This window comes from Pipistrellus hanaki, assembly GCF_964339955.1.
Source record: "Pipistrellus hanaki genome assembly, chromosome: 9".
In the NCBI taxonomy this organism is placed as follows: domain Eukaryota; kingdom Metazoa; phylum Chordata; class Mammalia; order Chiroptera; family Vespertilionidae; genus Pipistrellus; species Pipistrellus hanaki.
Genome location: NC_140511.1, coordinates 46265419 through 46283643, shown reverse-complemented (window position 1 = coordinate 46283643; position 18225 = coordinate 46265419). Strand labels below are relative to the sequence as shown.

The 18225-nt window shown below is 42.6% G+C and overlaps 1 protein-coding gene and 1 pseudogene across 2 annotated transcripts in view; one reads left to right on the top strand and one right to left on the bottom strand.

Moving 5' to 3' along the window:
- LOC311627817 (non-histone chromosomal protein HMG-17-like) overlaps positions 1 to 13502 on the bottom strand; it is a 30971-nt pseudogene extending 17469 nt beyond the window's left edge. The window contains exons 1-2 of the transcript XR_014797068.1: positions 13145 to 13502; positions 12071 to 12196 (exon numbers count right to left, since the gene is read on the bottom strand). The product of XR_014797068.1 is annotated as a non-histone chromosomal protein HMG-17-like (transcript). The remainder of the gene's footprint in view (positions 1 to 12070; positions 12197 to 13144) is intronic.
- Positions 13503 to 15589: 2087 nt separating this feature from the next.
- On the top strand, positions 15590 to 17391 carry MRPL17 (mitochondrial ribosomal protein L17). The gene is made up of 3 exons (XM_084894401.1): positions 15590 to 15821; positions 16117 to 16185; positions 16796 to 17391. The coding sequence occupies exons 1-3, from the start codon at positions 15648 to 15650 to the stop codon at positions 17069 to 17071; spliced, it is 519 nt and encodes a 172-aa protein (XP_084750527.1). The 5' UTR covers positions 15590 to 15647; the 3' UTR covers positions 17072 to 17391.
- Positions 17392 to 18225: the final 834 nt, after the last annotated feature.

Here is an 18225-nt window from a genome sequence, read left to right as displayed (position 1 = left end):
AGTCTAGGCCCAAGAGGATAGAGAAAGAGAAAATGCCCAAAATGTGACCTCTTGGCTCCCACCAACTCTTCCTGCCACCTACAATTTGTCGCTAAGTGTCTTTTACATACACACACACACACACACACACACACACACACACGAGATTCAGAGGCTGTGTTGAAGGGATTTAAAGAATAACTGACACAAAATAAATGAAAACAGAGGAAAGAGTAGGTAGGAACTGGGTTTTCTGCCATCAAAGAGGGATCAAACTTAAGGTAATTACAATATCCTTAGATTGGGGTCAATGGAGAGAAGCCCTCAAAACCAGTGCAGTAGGAGTAGGCATTAGTAGGAAGGAGAATCATAGGATCACCACAAGTAGGAGGCACTGGGCCAGGTGGTGTTCACAGGACTAGAGGTGATCAGACTTGTGGGTCAGTAGAGACAAGGTCAACAGATCGGGATTCTAAAAATATCATTGAAAATAGGGGACATAAAAACAGGAATTGAGATTACCAAATACATAGATTTGGGGGATTTCCAAAATACGTTAAACAAAAGATCCCAAGTGCGGTGGGAAAGAAGGAATCAGAAGGCCTTTAAATATAGGGCAAGAAGGGTGATAGTTTCTAAGACAAAATCAAACTTCACGAATAAGGTGTAAGTTTCTTAAAGAAAGAGGAAAACTTGCACTGCAGTGTTTTTATTTTAACAAAAAAAACACCTTTGCCGAGACTGGTTTGGCTCAATGGATAGAGCGTTGGCTTGGGGACTGAAGGGTCCCGGGTTCGATTCTGGTCAAGGGCATGTACCTTGGTTGCGGGCATATCCCCAGTAGGGGGTGTGCAAGAGGCAGCTGATCGATGACTCTCTCTCATCGATGTTTCTGACTCTCTATCTCTCTCCCTTCCTCTCTGTACAAAATCAATAAAATATATTAAAAAAAAAAAAAAAACACCTTTATTTTCATCTTCAAATAACTGTTCTTTTTTTTCCATGATAAACCTGATTAATTTACAAAGATGCCCTATACATTGCCTCTTCAAAGCATTCCCCTTGAATGAGAGATTTACCTTCATATAATCCAGACATAGAAAGGTGTGTCATTGTTTTGTTTTTTTTTCTAGAGAGAGGGATAGAGGAATGGAAACATGGATGAGAGGGAACCATCATTAATCAGCTGCCTCCTGCATATCCCCGACTGGAGATTGAACCCACAATCCTGGCATGTGCCCTGACCAGTAATCAAACAAGTGAACCTCTTGGCTCATGGGTTGATGCTTAATTACTGAGCCACCCTGGCTAGGTTTGAAAGGTTTAAAAATATATATATTGTTATCATTACAAGACAAAACAGAAACTAGCATAAACTAAGGGAACCCATTCAGATTCTTCTTTTCCAGGAACCAGCATTGTTAGACTGGTTCCATTCAGCAAAATCTAGTCTAATTTAGTAATCCTTTTTCCCTTCTGGTGTGTACTTCATTAGAGGCAGCAGCTGCAATGGGTTAGTGGTAGCCTTACTAAAAGTGGTCTGCCTGCAATGAGAAATCTTTTCTTGTTTTTTTGTTTTTTATATATTTTATTGATTTTTTTTACAGAGAGGAAGGGAGATAGAGAGTTAGAAACATCGATCAGCTATCTCCTGCACGCTCCCCACTGGGGATGTGCCCATAAACCAACGTAGTGCCCTTGACCAGAATTAGAATTGAACCTGGGACCCTTCAGTCCTCACACTGATGCTATATCCACTGAGCCAAACCACTTCTCTCCCCCCCCCTCTCTCTCCCTTCTCTCTCTCTCTCTCTCTCTTTCTCTCTCTCTCTCTCTCTCTCTCTCAAACTGGTTCTCTCTCTCCAAAACCAATAAAAAAACATATTTTTCAAAAACAAGGTGCAAAAAGGAAATAAGGGTTGCATAAGATTCCTACACCTGTTGGAAAAGATAAGCATTTTTTTTTTTTTTTGAGAAGTGAGAGAAAGTAGGCCTTCTAGAAGTGGCCAGCAGGCAAGAAAATAAGCAGAGGTTCACATCAAGTTGAGAGTAGTAAATAGGAGCATGAGACAAGGCTGTCAGATAAATCACTCAGTAGTAAGCAATAATTAGAGAAAGAAAAAAAAAGAGCTGGAGGGTGAAAAAAGATAGATAAAACTGATGAGCAGAACAAGAATAAATTTGTTTCTGCATGACCTTCAGGGTGAGGGTAAGAAGGGTGGGGCCAAATTGATAGCCTAGGCCTTGAAATGGATGCCCCTCAGCACATAGTTATTCTGGTCTCTAGAATCACAATGAAACTGGAAATTTTAATGTAGGGTTTACAAATACTGGTCCTTGTAATATCACAGATCCTGTCAACCATAAATTTTCCTTGCTCTTCCCCTGTCTCCCATTCAAACTATAGCTATCCATCTTATGGCCTTCCATCTTTTTTTTTTTTTTTTGGAACTTCTTTTTTTTCTATTAAATTATTATCTGTGTACATAGTTTAACATTGCCTCCCCCCTCCCATACACACCCTCCCTCCCCAGAGTTTTGTGTCCATTCATCTTATTTCTGAGACCCTACTTCAATCATGTGAATTCCCTCTGGGGCTACATGGAACTTGTAGATCCTTCTCTAACCACCAGATGGCAGTAAAGAACCTTATGAGGACAATTCTGATAGATATTTTCACCTTCACTGTTGATACTTGAGTCCAGATAATCCTTTTCTTGTGGGAGACTGTCCTATGCATAATAGGAAAAGGCCATCCATATTGTTTTCCAGCAGATGAAACAATTTATTTTACCATTGTCTTTAAAACCATAAAGATTCTAATGTCACATAAAAACATTAGTACATATATTTTCTAGATAATGATTATATAGACCCTCTCAGAAAAAATGCTCCCCATTATATGGTTTCAGTGAAAGTGCTTAGAAAGAACTCACATCTGGACTGATTCCTAAAACATACCATTTCACCACTGCATCTTTTGATTCAAAGCATAGATTATTGTCATTATACATATTCCTGTGTTCTTACATTTTGATGATACACATATAGAATGGAGGATTATCAATGTGCATTGATTTATGTACCTGCAGGTACATCAGCAGGTTAAGCAGGCTGAGCCTGTAGGGAGTGGTTATAGAGTTAAGCCTAGGACTGACCAGATGGCAAAGTCACAAACTCAGCATAGAGACCACAGCCCTCTTAGCATAATTAGGCTTGACCTTATGACACTCCCTAGATCCTTCCTAGGTAGCTAATGGGCTTTGGGGAGGTGCAGCAAGTGCTGCCAAAACAAGTGAAACTCACAAGAACATTGTAACCATGGTGACCACTACCTTGTTTACCTCTGACTATAAAATAAAGGCTCAGCTTGCCATCTGGATCTGTTCTGTGGTCTCAGCCAGGACAGAAGATCCACCTAGACTCAGCTTATTCTCTTTGTCTGTCTTTTCTTCATCCTTCCCTGGTCCTCGCTCAGGCTTGCCCAACCCTTGGCTGTGCTGGAGCGGCACATGTGCCTTTCTCTGTGTCCTTTCTTCAAGGCCTTCCAGGAATGGAGACACTTCATCATCATCATTATAATCATAAACTCCAAGTCTTTACCAACAATTCCAATGGAAACATTCTTCATAGTTAGGTCCTGTTCTGTAGGAAGTGTCTCTCTTAAAGCATGCAGATTATGCTTAACCAGTTCTTTCAAATTGCATTCCATAAACTCAGACATATGTCTGTCCAAGTGAATATGAGCTAATTGAGAATGAGCTTCAATGGACACAGCTCTACAGTCAAAAATAGTTAGCAGAGAGAGAGGTTTGAAAAATATGAAGGCCCATATCATTGATACCGGATTTTTGGACTGGAACCTGGATTCTTTGTCTGCCAGAATCGAAGAATAAATCCACGGACAGAAAGTGGTATAGCAAAGATGGAGATTTATTGAAGAACAAGTACAGACTCCCACATAGGGAGGAGGAAGAGTCCCTGAACTGACTCCCATGTGGGGAGGGGAAGAGTCCCACTGGGCTCCCTATCCCTATGGCTTATAAAGGCTACAGACCCTGGTGTCTTGATCTCCCCACTTATTGGTCACTATTCCCATAGACTGGTTACTATAGTAACTCCTGGGCTCAAAGGTCAAACCTGTGGAGAAAAGGAGCCACATGCTAACCTGACAAGCTCAGGGGAGGCCTGTGTGGCAGTCTTATAAACTCAGAGACCTAAAATAACCACAAAAGATGGTTTGAAAATTAAATATTTAACTTCAAACAGGTTATAGTGGGTAGTCAATATTTTCTGTGACAAAGATCAACTTAGATCTTCTTGACTGAGCCCATTTGCCATTTTGCCTCTTAGATAACATATCTGTGAGATGTCTGCTTAACTTGTAACTTCCCTTTTTCTGGAGCCCCTGGGGCGCAACCAAATGTAATGGGCACCAGGACAGATGCCTCAAACTCTTTTATCATGTTAATTGTCCTTGTACCCACCTAAGTATGTAGCCATCATTTTACTTTTTATCCAACCCTAAGGGTTTCCCACCACTTTGCTTTCTTGCACCTCTTTAATCCATCACCAATGAATTTCATGTGACCCACCTATGTCCCTCCTTTGATTGCAATGTATAAATACAGATGTAAGCAGCCATTCTTCGGAGCATTATCTCAATTCATTGAGGTTCTGCTTCTCTGCATATGTCAACAGTTTGGCTCAAACAAACTCATAAAAATTCTTTACAGGTTTAAATGGGTGTTTTTTGTTGTTTTTGTTTTGTTTTTCCGTTAACAAACCACACATGTCCCCTTCCTTCCTCATTTCCCTATTCCCTTTGGGCTTTCTTCCTCCTCTCCTTCTGAATGAAGGGCTTCCTTCTCTGTATTTGTAAATATGACCTGGGCATTGTTGTTGCCACCTGCCGACCTGCCCATCAGTGAGCACTGCCTAAACTACCTCTAGACCAAGCATGTCAAACTCAAAGACAAATAAATGAGGCATGCGGCCCACCAGCAGTTAGTTTGACATGCTTGCTCTAGGCCATCTTTAGGAAAGTCTGTGCAATCAGGTTTTGATGGAATTTTTAAAATTTTTGTTGTTGTTTTATTTTTTTCATTGAACTTATTGGGGTATAGGTTTCAAGTATACAACTCAGTAAAACATCACCTACACACTTCATGGTGTGCCCATCGCTTTTAATAACATTTACTCACTGAAAAAAAATTTAATGTGGAAAAACACACAAAAGGAAATTAAAAACACACAAAATCCCACCCCTCAGATAAACTTCCGTGAACAATTTAATGATAATATTTCCAGGCATATAGACACATACCTAAATGTGTGTAATAATGCACATATAATGTTACATTGTACCCCAAAGCTCACAAAGGACACCTCAAGAAGTTGAATTATGAAGTCATTTATTAAAGGCAGGCAGCATACCAGGGGGCAATTCACTCCAAATCTCGCAGCACCCAACATTTTGCCACATCTGGCTTATATTGGAAGAATATCACAACTTGGGTCTGGAAAGAGGAGCCAGTTTGCACAAAGCAATTACAGAAAAGAAATTGAGCAAGTTAGTTATCTATCGCGATAGATCCTCCCTTCCCCCAACTGATGGACAGAGTATGACATAATCTGCACCTGGGGCCTGGACATTCCTGAGCACCTAACCAGGCACCTTATATAGACTGTACATCGAACCACCAATCAGCACCTGCCAAAAACCCTAAGTCCCCGATTCCTAAGTACCTAAGTGACTAACCATGTGCCTTCTATGAAACCACCAATCAGCACGTGCTGCATGCCCTAAGCCCCATCCCTTCCCATTGCTCCCCTCAAAAGGCACGTTCACTCCTGCACGTGTGCTACTCCCCCTTCGGGGCAGCCGGCAGGGTCCTTATCCTCTAATAAAGCCTGTAGTCCTGTCTTCGGCCCTCTGTCTCATCTTTCATAAAGTATAGTTTTGGGTCTACAGATCACTGAATCAACAGAAACACATTATCTGGGACCACCAGGGCAATTTCGAATAATTGTGCTGTCCAGATTCTGGAACCACTGATTCAACTGGAATGCATTATCTTTAGCTACTGAAGCAATTTAAGGTTTGTTCTGATTCCAGGACCACTGAGTCAAGCAAAACTCATTATCTGTAGCAAGTGAGACAATTTAGGATAATTGAGCTGTCCTGGCTCCCAGAAGAATATGCTTCAGTAACCAGTGAGATCACAATCAATGGGATATTCAAACCACCATCAATGGATTGGGATAGCTATCATACACAAGTTAAAAAAATCAAAATAACTTTTCTATTGTTTTAGCAAGCAAATGATTACAGAACCCAAAACAGCAGGTTAAAATATTAAACAGCTATTTTTACCCAAGCATCGTTGCTACCATGTTTCAAATACAGACTGTCCTATAATCTCCATTCCACTCATAATTTCCTAAGGACATCTTTTGAGATAAACAAAATTGGTCTATTGTAATAATTTTAATGCCTGAATGATATACATTTATTTGTACTTAAACAGATCTCCACCAGGTGGCAACCAGGTTCCTAAATTTCCACTAGTATAGATTGCATTACAATTAACATCTTTGAACATATATCTTTGCACAGGTCGAGATTGACACTGTTTCAAGCTCAACATTTCTGTGTATCTAAAATTTTGCCAGGACCCAGAGCTTGACAAAGTGAATTAGACGTAGATCTTGCTCCCAAGATGTACACAGGCTGGTAAGAAATATGAGCACAGGACAAAATAAACTATGGTAAGTGGCATGGAAATGCAAGGTAGACTGTTAGCCAAAGATGAAGAGAATATAACTGATTTGGGGTCAAGGATGGCTTCACAGACATAGGCTTCAGAAGAATCAGTATAAATGGAAGTCTCTACTTTTTATTTCAAATGATTATTTTATAACAACCATTAATTTAAATGCCTATTTCCCCTGCAGTCTTGTGTGTAGGTGAAAGCTATCCTTTCCTTCTTCATAGGGCCTCATATGTACTGAATCTTCAGTAAAGGGTTGCTGAATGGGGGCATTTATTGTAAACCTTCTTGTCATGAGAGCATTCTCCTGAAAGGAGAGAAGGGAGAATCATATAGAAACAAATAGGCTATGGATACAAGTTTAAATTCCCTCTCAACTTTCCACACTCAAAAACAGAAAAGGAAACAGGGATGGGAAAAAAGAGAGAGGAAGAAAAAAAAGGTAAATTAATATATACATTTTTGGTCCTCCCTTTTCTCATCCAAGAAAAAACCTGAATGACCTTGCAGAAGAGCACAGTAAAAATCAGATGATAGAAAGAAAAGTTTTACTCTCCTTATTTTGGTCTAGAATGTAATATCCTCCCGCACCCCCCGCCCCCCGCTACCCCCCCCTTTCCCCCCGCAGCCTCCATTCATTGTCAGCAGGAGAAAACCATTAAAGTCTCAATCCAGTTTAAACTTAATTCAATCTGACATTTTAAACATTCTTTTAGAAAGTGTGCTGTTTCCATTGGAAAAAATAATGCTTAATCACTCAGAGGGCCTTTCCTTGAGAAAGGCTTTTCCTGTTGTGGTGGCTGCCACCTGCTGGTCTCTTTAGCATTCTCCTTCATACATCCAATTGCTAACCATTCCGGATAACCCTGCTGAATTGACTAGTTAGCTTGGGGTCTAGATTTTTGGCAGGGACCATGTCCCTGAGTTGTTATTACCAAGGATTCTGCTGCCTGCACAACCATGTAGTTTACTGCCACATCCTCCATTCTGAAAGTTGGCTCAGCATTCCACACTACTTGATAGTTGAGTGAGCTCACTCTGCTGTGGTAGGCCTATGGCAGCCCAATGGGTTTCTTTTCTTGGTGCTGTTAATCCTCATCCCAGGTTATTTTCCACATTGATTTCTTCAGAGAGAATGGAAGGGAGTGCAGAAAGGGAAGTAAGGAAAGAAAAAGAGAGAGAGAGAGACAACAATGTGAGGAGACACATCAATTGGTTGCCTTCTGCACGCATCCCCAACCAAGACCTTGGATCAAATATGCAACCCAAGTACACAGCTTTCACTGAAAATAGAAGCCATGACCCTTCAGTGCACAAGCTGATTCTCTAACCACTTAGAAATACAGGCCAGGGTCCAATTGAGCACCCAAAGCACACCAACACTCAGGGCATCTATGAAAAGTTAAACCCCAGAGCCTCACTCTACCTGACCTTGATGCACTACATCTCTGTGACTGAGTCTTCACCTTAAACATAGCCAAATCCATTTTGGATAATAAAAACTAATTATTACCTCAACCTTATTTGTAAAATATGTTTTTATTAACTTCACAGAGAGGAAGGGAGAATGAGAGATAGAAACATAATTGACAGAAGAGAATCATTGATAGGCTGCCTCCTGCACACCCCCCACTGGGGATCAAGCCCATAGCCTGGGCCTGTGCCCTGATTGGGAATCTAACCATGACCTCCTGGTTCTTGGGTCAATGCTCAACCACTGAGCCACATCAGCTGTGCCAGCCTTATTTCTTTAGACATTTCCTTTATTTATTTATTTATTTATTTATTTATTTATTTATTTATTTTTATCCTTATTGTTGAAAGTATTACATAGGTCTCCTTTTTCCCCCTTCTAGCCTACTCCCCTGCTCCAGGCCCTCACCACCGCATTGTCTGTGTCCACAGTTTAAGCATATATGCCTCAAATTCATTGGTTGATCTCTTCCCATCTACTCTCACCTGTCTTACCTCTGAGGTTCAACAGTATACATTTCCTTTATGAAGAATTTTAGTCTTCTGTTGACAAATAAATGTGCCTCATGGACAAGGAAAAGCCCTAACCATGTCATCTTCATCTACATCCTCAGACTACAAAGACTGTGCTCTTTCCACTTCCCTCCAGTCCTTTAGCCTGAAAGTTAGCAGGTTTGAATACTAGAGGGAGAGAAACTGGAAGAAAACTTCCTGGTCACATATGTCATACTGGTCTGGAATCCTCACAGAAGCATCCTTATTTATTTCTAAAATCCCTTCATCATAATTAAGAATCAGACATTTGGAAGCTTGACCATTCATTTAATACACATTCAAAGAGCACCTTTATGTGCAGTATACCCTGAAAGGTGCAATGTGAAACCCACTGTTAGAGCCCTATTGCTGCTGGGATAGTTTTTCACAGACTTGGTGGTTTAAAACAACAGATTATGACCTTGTATTTCTGGAATTGTAAAGTCCAATTCTGGGTCTTATGGGGCAAAACACAAATTATTCTCAGGGCTCTATTCCTTCTGGAGGCTCTAGGACAGTGGTTCTCAACCTTCCTAATGTCGCAACCCTTTAATACACTTCCTCATGTTGTGGTGACCCCCAAGCATAAAATTATTTTCGTTGCTACTTCATAACTGTAATATTGCTACTGTTATGAATCGTAATGTAAATATCTGTGTTTTCCAATGGTCTTAGGCGAACCCTGTGAAAGGGTCGTTTGACCCCCAAAGGGTCACGATCCGCAGGTTGAGAACCACTGCTCTAGGAGAAAGGAAATTTATTTCTTTGCTTTTTCCTCCCAAAGGGGAGAATAAACAATTGTTGTAAGTAAAAGTGAAATTATCAAGGGACACAGAAACAAAAAATAAATCAACTTTATCTTTGTTACTAACCTATAGTGAAATGTTTTTTAAAAAAACAGAACACAGCACTAAGTTAGAGGTGAAGGAGAGGGAGAAGAGATGGGATACTTGAGTCAGTCCTTCTCTGACCTTGAAAGACCTTATAATCTCAGTAGCAAACAACTCACCTCACTAATAATACTAGGAAATGAAAGGGGGGGGGGGGCAGAGGAAGAACACAGCATGCAAGCCAAGATGGAAATAGCTAGTCATCATTTCTAGAGGGAAACATCACCATAAAGGGTTTTGTTGACTCCTATCCAAATTCCATGTCCCTCAAGAGCCCTGGACCACCTCAAATTTATTTGCATATAGATCAGTAATCTTTGTTACTAAATTCAACTGCTTACAAGGTTTCTTGTTTCCATTTGGGATATCTTTGATTTATTGTTATCTTCAGTGTCCTAGTGATGATTCTAATTATGGAAAATTCGTTTTCACTGAATGTAATATGATCACAGTTCCATCTGATACCAGAGATTGCTTTCTCTCAGTCTAGTTCTTCCCATAACATCCTATCCATAAAGGTTTTGAGACCTTGACCAGAGTGTATGTGTGTGTGTGTGTGTGTGTGTGTGTGTGTGTGTATCAAGAATGAACCAAACCCTCTACTTCTAGACTAGCGGATCTCAACCTGTGGGTCTCGACCCCTTGAGGGTCAAACAACTCTTTCACAGGTCGCCTAAGACATCCTGCATATCAGATATTTACATTACTACTCATATAATAACAGTAGCAAAATTACAGTTATGAAGTAGCAATGAAAATAATTTTATGGTTGGTGGTCACAACAACATGAGGAGCTGTATTAAAGGGTCGCGGCATTAGGAAGGTTGAGAACCACTATTCTAGACCTTCATGATTCTAAGGATAATACCAAAAGTTGGCTTTGAGTCCAACTGACAAGTGCTTCCCTGACTAAACACTCGTTGAGCTGCCTGTACTGGCTCCCAGGACATTGCTTCAGGGAGGCTTCAGCAGAATAGAATGCAGTCATTCAGGGTAAAGGAATGAATTTCTTTCTCTACTTACAGCACTTTTGACAGCAAATGCGTGTGTTTTCCTTGCCAAGCAATTCTCAATTCTCTGCGATACCAGCTGAATGTCCTACAATTCAATTCTAACACTACCTACCCAGAGTCAGCCCTACTCTAAAGGTCAGGGGCTTAATCCTCTGCTTCAAAAGCCAATTGCCCATCCCAAGTTGTCACCTGCTCTTCTAACCAACCAGTTATATATTTGAGGTTTTCATGATCCTCTCCTCAAGTTTGATAATTTGCTAAAACAGCAGGGAAGTGCTTTACTTACTCTTACTAGTTTATACAAAGGATACAACTCAAGAAAAGCCAAATGGAAAAGCTGTATAGGGCAAAGTATGTACAAAGGCCTTCAAAGTTTTCATGCCCACTCAGAGCATTGAACTTTCCAGTACCCCAATGTGTTCATCAACCGAGAAACTCTCCAAAACCTACCATTTAGGGTATTTATGGAAGCATCATTGGTCTTTGGTAATTATGTCAATCTCCAATCTCTCCAGTGAAAGTAGGTGTGCTGGAAACCAAATCAGTTTCACTGAAAAAGAGATGTTGACAGGAAGCCAGGAAGGCTGGTCAACAACCTTAATTGCTCTAACCTTTAGTTGAGATTTTGTTAGCTGAAGCAGAATCTACCTTGTCCTGAAAGTTTCTGTTATTTCCTGCCTAAGGGCTACATGTAAATTTCTGTTTATGTTGCCTAAGATGTCTTCCCCAAAGCCTCAATAAAAGGGGATGGCAGGCCCAGAGCAGGAGTAGTTCTCCCACTAGAGTTGGACTACCGCCTGGCCCCCCATACCGCCAAATTGAATTTCTTCAAGTCTCTTTTCATTTGTGTGCGGCCCTTCTCCAGAACCTGAACCCTGAATTGGAACTCTTTCTATGCGGACCGTGAAAGAGAGTCCTATATAGGTGTAAGGGAGTGCTGACAGCTCCGACCCTCTAATCACTCTAATCACATGGCTAGCTCCTCTGGTAACCATCCCTCATCCTCCAAGAGTCACCTCATTAACATAACCTCAGGTATAGTTGAAATGGACCTTTTATGAATAACAAAAATGCTCCTCTATCCCTATTACTGAGGAAATTCCAAGGGATTTAGGAGTTCTATGCCAGGAACCAGGGTTTAAGACAAATAAATATTGTTTATTTTATCACAACATCATACAGGGTTCTCTGCAGTCCTGTGGACAGGGGCAACTCCTTTCTCCCAGCAGAAGCTATGACATTCTGCGTACAACATTTTCCTACCAGCTGGGGTCTTTCTTCTTCAGATGTGTCCCAGACATTGCTTGGGACCATTTTCCTCATCTTGGCCAGAACTACAGTCACAACCAACACCTCCTCAGAGGCTCAACCTAAACTCTCATCAGGGTTACTCCAGGTGTTGACTCACCCAGAATGGTCAGATCCATCTGAATGCCTTTCTTGGGGGCTCTGATGGACACTCAGAGCCACTGGGTACCACGAGTCAGGAGGTAGATGCAGTCTGCTCAGATGTAAGCACAAGGAGGTAAATCATCTGTAAAGAATTTTAAAGTAGCAATAAAACTAACTAAAAGTCTATCTGATTCTTAACTCCTTGCACAACAATGCTAAGTGTTAGAGATACAATAACCTTCACACAAAAATCTTCTGTTGGTCTAAGTTCTAAACAATTACTATGGTTAGTGTTAAGTAACCTACATATGTAGGTTTCAAATTATCACTTTTTAAAAATATATATTGTATTTTATTGATTTTTTACAGAGAGGAAGGGAGAGAGATAGAGAGCTAGAAACGCCGATGAGAGAGAAACATTGACTAGCTGCCTCTTGCACACCCCCTACCGGGGATGTGCCCACAAGCAATGTACATGCCCTTGACCGGAATCGAACCTGGGACCTTTCAGTCCGCAGACCGACGCTCTACCACTGAGTCAAACCAGCTTCGGCTCAAATGATCACTTTTTAAAACTAATCCACTAAAAATACTTCATTCTATATGGAAATTAATTTGCAGGATTATCAGTTACACAGTTAAATTGAGGCACAGACATAACTTTCCCAGTAAATTCAGAAAAAATTTATGATCTTTCAAACTCACTTCAGGTGCATTTTCTAGCTCCAACCGGTCCTATGAAAGAATATAGCCCTGTAGTAGTAAATTTAAAATAAACAATCTTAGCTATATGAGAATTTTCTAACATCTTTTTTCACTAAGGTGAAGTTTCAGAATGGGTCAATCAGATTAAAAAATATTGGCAAAATAAGCCTTGAAAACATAAAAAACAAAAAGGTTTAAAATTGTTTCTTGAACACACACACACACAAAAAAAATCTGGAGAAATATATTAACTATGTTAAAAGCAAAGAAATTGACATAGAAAAAGAATCAAATTTTGAAGACTATCAGAAGAAACAAGAAAATACGATCTTATATTACCAAAGATGAACAGGTAAATCTAAAATAATAATCTATAATCCTGTACATTTTCACCAAGAGGACATTCCTTATGAAGCAATAGATCAAATAATGTCAGTGGCAGTGTTCATTTTCTCCAACTTTTGCAAAAGAGCTTCAGAAATGTTTGCCAATAGATATTTATGGTGAGTTTTCGATTGTGGAGATCCTTGAAAGCTGTAAGATTTAATCTGAAAGAAACAAGACAGGGTATTGTAGTTTCTAGAATTTATTGTGAAGTGGGATTATATAAATTTCTACCAAAAAAACCCATGTTTCCTAATTACTTATTTTCTGTTGCTTCAAACAAAATAAACTTTTTAAAATTAAAATTAACAAGAAGTGTTCTCTAGTCTCCTATTAGTGAAGTCAGTGACAAATCCTAAGAATGCTGTCTAGTGAACATGAATATGTGGAAACACGTGTATCACTTTCCTAGTGCTTCTGTAACAAAGTGCCACAACTGGGCACCTTAACACAAATGAAATGGATTGGCTCCAATGTGTCAGCTGGATCATACATTCTTTGAAGGATATAGAGAAAAATCTGTTCCATGCCCTTGTCTTAAGTTCCTATTTGCCAGAAATCTTTTAGGGTCTTTGGCTTGCTACTGCCTACTTTAGATCTCTGCCTTCCTGGTCACATGGGGTCTCCCAGTATGTGTGTGTGTGTGTGTGTGTGTGTGTGTGTGTGTGTGTGTGTGTCTTCATGAGGTTATCTTTACTCGGTGTGTCCCTTTCTTGCCTCTTCACCCCTGTTCTTTTTATAAGGACACCAGTCACTTGGATTAGATGCCCACCCTACTCCAACATGACCTCATCCTAACGAATTGCAACTGTAATGACCCTCCTTCCCAATGAAGCCATATTCTGAGTACTGGGGAAGCGGCGGTGGAGGAGGTTAGGGGACATAAGGACTTAACATATCCTTTGCCCTATATGGCGGGAACCATAATTCAACTCCTAACAAACAACAATTTTTTTCATGTTCGTTGTAAACTTGTAAGGCTCCAAAGCAGACACTATAATGTTATTGTATGTTACTTTAATACATAAAGGTATATGTTTTCTCCCTTTAAAAGAAATGCACTGATGTGCTTAAACCGGTTTGGCTCAGTGGTAGAGTGTCACCCTGCGGACTGAAAGGTCCCAGGTTCAATTCCGGTCAAGGGCATATACGTTAGTTGCAGGCACATCCCCGGTAGGGGGTGTGCAAGAGGCAGCTGGTTGATGTTCCTCTCTCATGGACATTTCTAGCTCTCTATCCCTCTCCCTTCCTCTCTGTAGAAAAATTAATAAAATATATTAAAAGAAAGAAATGCACTGATGTAATTCAAAAGCATAAATTCATTATTTTTCCTTTGAGTGCTTTTGAACAAAAGCACTGATTATATGTACCTACCTCAACAAAAAAAAGTTTTCACTGTGTTTCTTAACTGAACATCATTGCTAACTCCTTTCATTTCATCATGACTGCTGAAAACAATTGTGTCCAAATGACACCCTCCCGCCCTGACCAGTTTGGCTCAGTGGATAGAGCATCAGTCCACGGACTGAAGGCTTTTGGGTTCCATCCCAGTCAAGAGCATGTACCTTGCCGAAACCGGTTTGGCTCAGTGGATAGAGCCTTGGCCTGTGCACTGAAAGGTCCTGTGAACTGACAGGTCCCGGGTTTGATTCAGGTCAAGGGCATGTACCTTGGTTGCCGGCACATCCCCAGTAGGGGGTGTGCAGGAGGAAACTGATCGATGTTTCCAACTCTCTGTCCCTCTCTCTTCCTCTCTGTAGGAAATCAATAAAATATATTTTTTAAAAAACAAACAAAAAACATGTACCTTGCTTTCAGGTTCTCCCCCCCCCGTCCCCCCCCCCATACACACACCCACACCTCCCACTCCCACCCCTTTCCCCTGGTTGGGGCGTGTGCAGGAGGGAACCAATGGATGTGTCTCTCTCACATAGGTGTTTCTCACATAGATGTTTCTCTATCTCTCCCTCTCCCTCCCACTCTCTCAAAATCAACGGAAAACTATCCTAGGGTGAGGATTAACAAAACAAACAAACAAAAAAAGGATGCCCTCCCTGGGTCAGACGCGCCTGCTCCGCACGGTCCAGGGCGGGGCTGAGCCGCCGGTACCGGGTGCGTCAGATCCTCACTTTCCCCGCAGGCTCCGCGGGGGAGCGTCCGTCGCCCTAAGAGCCTCAAAAGGCCTCGGGCGGCAGCGCAAAAGATCCCGACGGCCAGCTCCTCCCTCACTAGGGGGCGCCTGGTTCACCCGCCGACGGGGAGCGCACGCGGTGCCTGGATGCCCGCCCAGCTCGCCAGCCGCCCTGGATGAGGTCAGCAGCCCTTCTCGGGCCTCCCCCTCTCCCCCTTCGGTTGCCAACCCGGCAAGGTCCTGGTGCGCACGCGCAGACACGTCCCCCACGCACTCGGCTACAGCGCATGCGTCCTCTCTGCCCCGCCCCCTCACGCAGTTTCCGGTGCGTTTCCAGTTCCGGCTCCAGGGGTTTGGGGAGCTGCGGATAAACATGCGGTTGTCGGTGGCCGCCGCCATCTCCCACGGCCGCGTTTATCGCCGCCTGGGCCTCGGTCCCGAGTCCCGCATCCACCTGTTGCGGAACTTGCTTACGGGACTGGTGCGGCACGAACGCATCGAGGCGTCCTGGGCGCGCGTGGACGAGATGCGGGTTTTTGCGGAGAAGGTCAGAGGCGGGGCGGGTCCGGCCTGAGCGGGCGGGGGAAGGAGGGGCGCCTCCGCGGTAAGCCCTGCCCCCGAAGTCTGAGTCCTTCAGGAGCGTTGGCGGAGCCCACTCTTCTGGCCCCTCAAAGGGCAGGCGGCTAGGGGGCTGCGGGGTTAGGAGATCCCGGATGTAGAGAGAAGCTTGGCTAGTGGGATGAATGAATGAATGAATGGGCTGCAGGTCCAGCATTGGAGAAGTTAAGATTGCCGCCCCGCTTCTTGCTCGGGTGGGATCAGTGATGTTCTGCCCCTCACAGCTCATCGATTACGGAAAGCTGGGAGACACCAACGAAAGAGCCATGCGCATGGCTGACTTCTGGCTCACAGTAAGTGCCTCTGTTCTTTCACCCAAATCGCATTCTTATGTTTCCTGTGTTGGGAGGGGGTGGTTAGAGAAAGGGAGGGAGTGGGGGTGTGGAGGCTGGGCACAATTAAGCAAAAACACTCCCTTAAGGTAAGGTGACCAGATTGTCCAGGTGTTGGCGGGACAGTCCTGATTTCTAACAATTTTTCCCGCGTCCCACAGCATTTAAAAAAAAAAGTCCCCATTTTTTGAAAGAATCTTTCCAATGTTTCCAATCTTTCCAAAAATCCGGATTTTTTTTTTAAAATGCCGCGGGACGCGGGAAAAATTGTTAGAAATCAGGACTGTCCCGCCAACACCTGGACGATCTGGTCGCCTTACCTTTAGGACAAATGTTGTCGACTAAATTGGAAACTCATGACTTGATAGATACAATTCGGTGAGAATCTTAATCTGCCTGTAACTAACCCCTCTGCGTAACTTTGACTCTACCACATTGGGGTGAGCGTTTAGTGGGCAGGGGTCTGGGGGCATGCGTTTGGAGATATATCCTACCTTTGGGAGTGCCGAAAGCTCAATGTCTCTGCAGTGGTGCCTGACTGCTCTCTTGTGGGTAACTCTTCCCCCTCTAGGAGAAGGACTTGATCCCAAAGCTGTTTCAAGTGCTGGCCCCTCGATACCAAGGTCAGAATGGGGGCTACACGAGAATGCTGCAGATCCCAAATCGGAATAAGCAGGATCGGGCTAAGATGGCAGTGATCGAGTATAAAGGGAACTGCCTCCCGCCGCTGCCCCTGCCTCGCAGAGATAGCAACCTTACACTTCTAAACCAGCTGCTTCGTGGGCTGCAGCAGGACCGGGAAGCAAGCACCCACAGCTCCCACACACCTCCAACACCAGGGATTTAACTGGAGCCAAAGCGTGTGTAGCCTCATCGGTGCCCATGATCATAGGCCTTTGGATCTCTTCATCTCTAAGAACTGGAGCTGGAGTTGTGACGTGGACAGTCTTAATGGAGCCCGGGCCTGTTGGGTAGCCATATAACCTTCTCTTTGCACAATAGGTAAAATTATTTGTATGAATATATGTAAACTGATTTTTATTTTTTTTCTCTCTCACCTTGGGATTTCTGAGAATGAGAACTATCCAAATGCTCTATCTTCATGGGATAGTAAATTCACAACATACGTTTCTGGCTCTTAAATACAGGTTTTATTGGTTTACAACAGTTTTGTTTTTCTTAATGCTGGTGTATATGGGGCATCTATAATAACAAAAGTGTAGTATGCTAATTACACTATATGTTCCCTCCAGATGGAGCTGGGGCTACGAGGGAAGCCCGGGTCCCAGGTGCCAGAGGGGATCCGATGCCAGCAGCCGATGCCAGGGGGAATGAAGGCCTACTCTTGAATGAATTTCATGCATTGGGCCTCTGGTGTACCTGTAATTCCAAACTGGCCCCAAAAGGGATTGAGTTATGACATCTAGCATAAAGACTGAGCCCCTGGGACTTCTTAGAGAAAAATTACTTCCTAACAAGGGTTGGATGGAGAGTGCGGATCTAAAAGTGAACCTTCCATAAGAATCTGGTACCCTAAGAATCTTTAAGGAGCACTGTAACCATCCTCTGTTTCTAGGCAAGATAACGTAATACCCTTATGTGCTCTTCAAGCCTTGAATGGGCTTCAAAGGAGAGGATCTCAGGACTCTGGTGTATTACTATCCTGACCAAGGAAGTGCAAGCATTGAGAGAGGATACTGGATTCTTGCATAAGCTCTTTCCTCTTCGAGTGGAAGGGAGGTGGGAGGGAAGAGTAAAAGTGAAGGACTGAGTTGAAATGGGAGGAGGGTCAGGAAGTTAAACTTGCTGGGAATTTCCTGGAAATTTTTTATTGTCAAATCTGGGCCTCTCTTGGAACTGAAAAAGGGGAAATCCGGCTTCACAATGGTCTGGGCATATGAGAAGTAGGAAGCTTCTTTATTTATACTATTACTAATTAGTGTGAAACCAAACATGGCCCGGCCAGGCTGCCCATCTCTCAAAGCTCAGAGGCTTGACTAG

Bases quoted from the DNA above. Each gene is read 5' to 3' on its own strand.
- MRPL17 (XM_084894401.1), top strand. From the start codon at position 15,648: ATGCGGTTGTCGGTGGCCGCCGCCATCTCCCACGGCCGCGTTTATCGC. The intron at 15,822-16,116 runs GTCAGAGGCGGG...TGCCCCTCACAG, and splicing joins TGCGGGTTTTTGCGGAGAAG to CTCATCGATTACGGAAAGCT. The intron at 16,186-16,795 runs GTAAGTGCCTCT...TTCCCCCTCTAG, and splicing joins TGGCTGACTTCTGGCTCACA to GAGAAGGACTTGATCCCAAA.